General features: G+C 46.4%; 1 protein-coding gene across 1 annotated transcript; it reads right to left on the bottom strand.

Moving 5' to 3' along the window:
• Positions 1-800: 800 nt before the first annotated feature.
• Positions 801-2,726, bottom strand: LOC125996185 (heat shock 70 kDa protein 1-like). The gene has a single exon (XM_049765131.1). It carries the CDS (start codon positions 2,724-2,726, stop codon positions 801-803), a length of 1,926 nt encoding a protein of 641 aa, XP_049621088.1.
• Positions 2,727-5,480: the final 2,754 nt, after the last annotated feature.

Raw genomic sequence — 5,480 nt, 5'->3', positions numbered from 1 at the left:
TCCGGGACCAACCCGGGTTCGATCCCTGTATCCCATATGGTCCCTTGAGCCTACCAGGAGCTATTTCTGAACACAGAGCCAGGAGTAATCCTTGAGCACTGCCGGGTGTGCCCTCTTCCCCAGAAAAAATCTTTCCTGTTTGAAACCATTAACCTATAGAAATTGTTACTTTTGCCTTTACAAGCTTTATCATTCACAGTTCATAATGAGACCACATACTGTCACCTATGAAATCTACTTTTTTTTTAATTTTTTTTTTGGGGGGGGGTTATACCTGGCAGTGCTTAGGGGTTACTCCTGGCTCTATGCTCAGAAATTGCTCCTGGCAGGCATGGAGGACATATGGGATGCCAGGATTCAAACCAATGACCTTCTGCATGAAAGGCAAACGCCTTACCTCCATGCTATCTCTCCGGCCCCGAAATCTACATTTCAAGCTATACTCATAGTCTGAGGAACCGCAAGTAATTTGCTTCAGGAACAAATTTACTGAGTAACAACCTTCCATAAGGCTGGAAGAAAGCTGAGAAGGGTGGAAATAAATAGCAGACATTCAAATGTATCACGTGGTTCAAAGAGCCTACATTTCCTAGAAGTCTCATTCCAGTCAGAAAGAGGACACTGGAGTGTGTGCAAAGATGGTATATAGACTCCTCCAAAATCCCAAAGAAATTATAATTTAGGTTCGGTCAATTCAAGAATAAAGCTCCAGTCAATTCAAGAAGTAATGTTTGAACATGAGAGGAACAAGATTTATTTTAGATGTTCCTCTAAGGTCCCTTCTCCAGCTCTATCTAAGATTAATCAACTTCTTCAATGGTGGGTCCTGTAGCAGCCCTTCCAGGCATATAGCCTGTTCCACAGGAAGAAGCAGTGCATCCTCCTTGGTAGAGTTTTGTGATGACTGGATTACACACCTTCTCCAATTCCTTTCTCTTATGATCAAACTCCTCTTTATCAGCCAGTTGATTTGCCTCCAACCATGAAAGGATCTCACTGCATTTTTCAAGTATTTTCTTCATGTCAGTCTCACTAATTTTGCCCTTCAAGCCTTCATCACTCACAGCGCTCTTCATGTTAAAAGCGTAGGATTCCAGGGCATTTTTTGCAGTAATTTTATCTCTCTGGTGTTCATCCTCAGCTTTGTATTTCTCGGCATCCTGCACCATGCGTTCGATCTCTTCCTTGCTCAGGCGGCCTTTGTCATTGGTGATGGTGATCTTGTTGGCCTTGCCGGTGCTCTTGTCCATAGCTGTCACATTGAGAATGCCATTGGCATCAATATCAAAGGTCACCTCGATCTGGGGCACTCCTCGGGGTGCAGGAGGAATTCCAGTTAGGTCAAAGCGCCCCAACAGGTTATTGTCTTTCGTCATGGCCCTCTCACCCTCATACACTTGGATCAGTACCCCTGGCTGGTTGTCTGAGTAGGTGGTGAAGACCTGAGTCTGCTTGGTAGGGATGGTGGAGTTGCGCTTGATCAGGACAGTCATCACGCCCCCTGCTGTCTCCAAACCTAGTGACAAGGGAGCTACATCCAACAAAAGCAGGTCCTGAACCTTTTCAGACTTGTCTCCCATCAGGATGGCTGCCTGCACCGCTGCACCGTAGGCCACAGCCTCGTCAGGGTTGATGCTCTTGTTGAGATCACGGCCATTAAAGTAGTCCTGCAATAGCTTCTGAACCTTGGGGATCCGTGTGGAGCCCCCTACTAAAACAATGTCATGGATTTTACTCTTATCCATTTTGGCATCCCGGAGAGCCTTCTCCACTGGCTCCAGGGTGCCCCGGAACAGGTCTGCACACAGCTCTTCAAACCGAGCTCTGGTGATAGATGTGTAGAAATCGATACCATCATAGAGGGAGTCTATCTCAAGGTTGGCCTGGGTGCTGGATGACAGGGTCCTCTTGGCCCTCTCGCAGGCTGTGCGCAGCCGCCTCACTGCTCGCTTGTTCTGGCTGATGTCCTTCTTGTGCTTCCTCTTGAACTCCTCCACGAAGTGGCTCACCAGCCTGTTGTCAAAATCTTCCCCACCCAAGTGCGTGTCCCCAGCCGTGGCCTTTACTTCAAATATCCCATCATCTATGGTCAAGATGGACACATCAAAAGTACCTCCACCCAGATCAAATATCAGGACATGCCGCTCTCCCTTACTTGATTTATCTAAACCATAAGCAATGGCAGCAGCAGTGGGTTCATTGATAATTCTTAGCACATTGAGACCTGCAATCACACCTGCATCCTTTGTGGCCTGACGTTGAGAGTCATTGAAATAGGCTGGCACAGTGATTACAGCATTAGTGACAGAGTGGCCTAAAAAAGCTTCAGCAGTCTCTTTCATCTTAGTCAGTACCATAGAAGAGATTTCCTCTGGGTAGAAAGCTTTTTTCTCCCCTTTGTAGGATACCATTACTTTGGGCTTGCCTCCTTCATTGATTACTTGAAAAGGCCAAAGTTTCATATCTGACTGCACTACAGGATCATTAAATTTCCTGCCGATCAGACGTTTAGCATCAAAGACAGTATTCTGGGGATTCATGGCTACCTGGTTCTTGGCAGCATCACCAATGAGCCTCTCGGTGTCTGTGAAAGCCACATAGCTGGGGGTGGTGCGGTTGCCCTGGTCATTGGCGATAATTTCCACTTTGCCATGCTGGAATATCCCCACACAGGAATAGGTGGTGCCTAGATCAATGCCAATAGCCATTCCCTTTGTTGCTGACATGTTTTTCCGGGGCCTATAGAAAAAGCATAAAAAAGTCATGTGAGGGCCCGGAGAGAGAGCACAGCGGCGTTTGCTTTGCAAGCAGCCAATCCAGGACCAAAGGTGGTTGGTTCGAATCCCGGTGTCCCATATGGTCCCCCATGCCTGCCAGGAGCTATTTCTGAGCAGCCAGCCAGGAATAACCCCTGAGCACTGCCGGGTGTAGCCCAAAACCCCCCCCCCAAAAAAAAAAAGTCATGTGAGTATTTTTTGCATTTTTTTAGGGATCACAGGAATAGTTCAGTAGGTTAAGTGCATGGTTTACATGTGCCTAGGCCTTTGGCCTGTTTGTTTCAGGTCAGGGGTCACACCAAGAAGTGCTTAGGACTTAGTTTTGGTTCTGCTCTCAGGAATTGCTCCTGGTAGGCTCAGTGTACCATATGGGATGCCAGGAATCAAACCTGGGTCTGTTTGCATAAGGCAAACACCCACCCTATCCACTTTACTGTCCCTCCAGTCCCTAGATGCAGTGGTCCTCAAACTACGGCCCATGGGCCACATATTGTATTTGTTCCGTTTTGTTTCTTCACTTCAAAATAAGATATATGCAGTGTGCATAGGAATTTGTTCATAGTTTTATTTTTTTTATTTTATTTTGGTTTTTGGGCCACACCCAGCATTGCTCAGGGGTTACTCCTGGCTGTCTGCTCAGAAATAGCTCCTGGCAGGCATGGGGGACCACATGGGACACTGGGATTCGAACCAACCACCTTTGGTCCTGGATCGGCTGCTTGTAAGGCAAACGCCGGTTGCTATCTTGCCGGGCCCAGTTGTTTTATTTTTTAACTATAGTCCAGCCCTCCAACGGTCTAAGGGATATTGAACTGGTCCCCTGTTTAAGAAGTTTGAGGACCACTACTAGAGGTCTATGTTTGACCCCTGGCAACACATGGTCCCCTGAGCTCTAAGGGAGTAATCTGGATCTGACATGCATACCACGTGAGGACCTTAAACTAAAACTACAAGCCCCCCCAAAAAACATAAAAATTATTTTTCATTGATGTAAAATACATATAACATGAAATTTGGGGGGTTGGGTCACACCCGGTGGTGCTCAGAGGTTTCTCCTGGCTCTGCACTCAGAAGTCGCCCCTGGCAGGCTCAGGGGACTATTTGGGATGCCAGGATTCAAACCACTGTTCATCCTGGACTAAGCATGTAAGGCAAACGCCCTACCGCTGTGCTACTCTCCAGCACATAACATGAACTTTACCATATTAATAATTTTTTTTTTTTTTTTTGGTTTTTGGGCCACACCCGGTAATGCTCAGGGGTTACTCCTGGCTATGTGCTCAGAAGTTGCTCCTGGCTTGGGGGACCATATGGGACACCGGGGGATCGAACCGCGGTCCGTCCTAGGCTAGCGCAGGCAAGGCAGGCAGGCACCTTACCTTTAGCGCCACCGCCCGGCCCCATATATTAATAATTTTGAAGGATTTGTTAAATAGCAAATCCATTCACATTATCCAAACAAGGGGCCGGAGAGGTGGCGCTAGAGGTAAGGTGTCTGCCTTGCAAGCACTAGCCAAGGAAGGACAGCGGTTCGATCCCCCGGCATCCCATATGGTCCCCACAAGCCAGGGGTGATTTCTGAGCGCTTAGCCAGGAGTAACCCCTGAGCATCAAATGGGTGTGGCCCCCCCCAAAAAAACAAAAAAATATCCAAACAATTTCCTGAACTCATTATTTTTGAGAAACTGAAATTGTATACCCATTCAACTATGTCCCGTATCCCTCTCTCTGCAGCCCAATTCCCATTATTCTTTCTGCTGCAATGATTAGACTACTCTAGATACCTAATATTAGTGTATTATTCATGTTTTTTTCTTTTCTTGTTTTTTCTTTTTTTTTTTTTTTTTTTTGGTTTTTGGGCCACACCCGGTGACGCTCAGGGGTTACTCCTGGCTATGCGCTCAGAAGTCGCTCCTGGCTTGGGGGACCATATGGGACGCCGGGGGATCGAACCGCGGTCCGTCTCCTAGGCTAGCGCAGGTAAGGCAGGCACCTTACCTCCAGCGCCACCGCCCGGCCCCCTTTTCTTGTTTTTTCATTGTTGTTGTTTTTTGGGCCACACCTGGCTGTGCACAGGGGTAACTACTGACTCTGCACACAAGAATCACTCCTAGTTGGTCTGAGGTTTGTGTGTTATTGTTAAACTGTTTAACATTGTCTCCTGCTCACACCCAAGTTTGACTAACTGGGAAAAAAAAGGAATCACTCCTGGCTGGCTAAGGGGATCAATATGGAAAGCTGAGGATTGAATCTGGGTCTGCCACAAGCAAGTTTCCTACTCCCTACCTGCTTGACTCTCGCCAAAGCCCCCTACATGTTTTTAGATTTTTTTACTCTTTCTTACCACTTAACCTAATAACTTCAAAAAGGCATCAAAGATATAGCATGTGCTAGAAATTTCTTCCTTGAAAAAAAAAAAAGTCTTCCTTGGACGAGGACTGGGACAAAATGGTAACATTTGTGCCTTGATTAAACCTGAGCACACACACCCCTCCAAATTCATTTCTTCTAAGGGATGAGCAATATTTATTGACTGGAAATACCACATTTTGTTTATTCATTCAGTCCTGTTTGTACATTTACACTGTTTCCACCTTGTGACTATTATAAATATTATTGCCATTAACCTAGTATCTATGTCCCCTTTATAAAAAATAAAAATGAGCCACACCTGGCTATGCTCAGAGCTTACTACTGGTTCTG

The sequence above is a fragment of the Suncus etruscus genome, chromosome 18, assembly GCF_024139225.1.
Source record: "Suncus etruscus isolate mSunEtr1 chromosome 18, mSunEtr1.pri.cur, whole genome shotgun sequence".
NCBI classification, from domain to species: domain Eukaryota; kingdom Metazoa; phylum Chordata; class Mammalia; order Eulipotyphla; family Soricidae; genus Suncus; species Suncus etruscus.
Note: the sequence above shows the minus strand (reverse complement) of the source record. Positions and strands in the feature narration are given on the sequence as shown.

Bases quoted from the DNA above. Each gene is read 5' to 3' on its own strand.
- LOC125996185 (XM_049765131.1), bottom strand. From the start codon at position 2,726: ATGTCAGCAACAAAGGGAATGGCTATTGGCATTGATCTAGGCACCACC.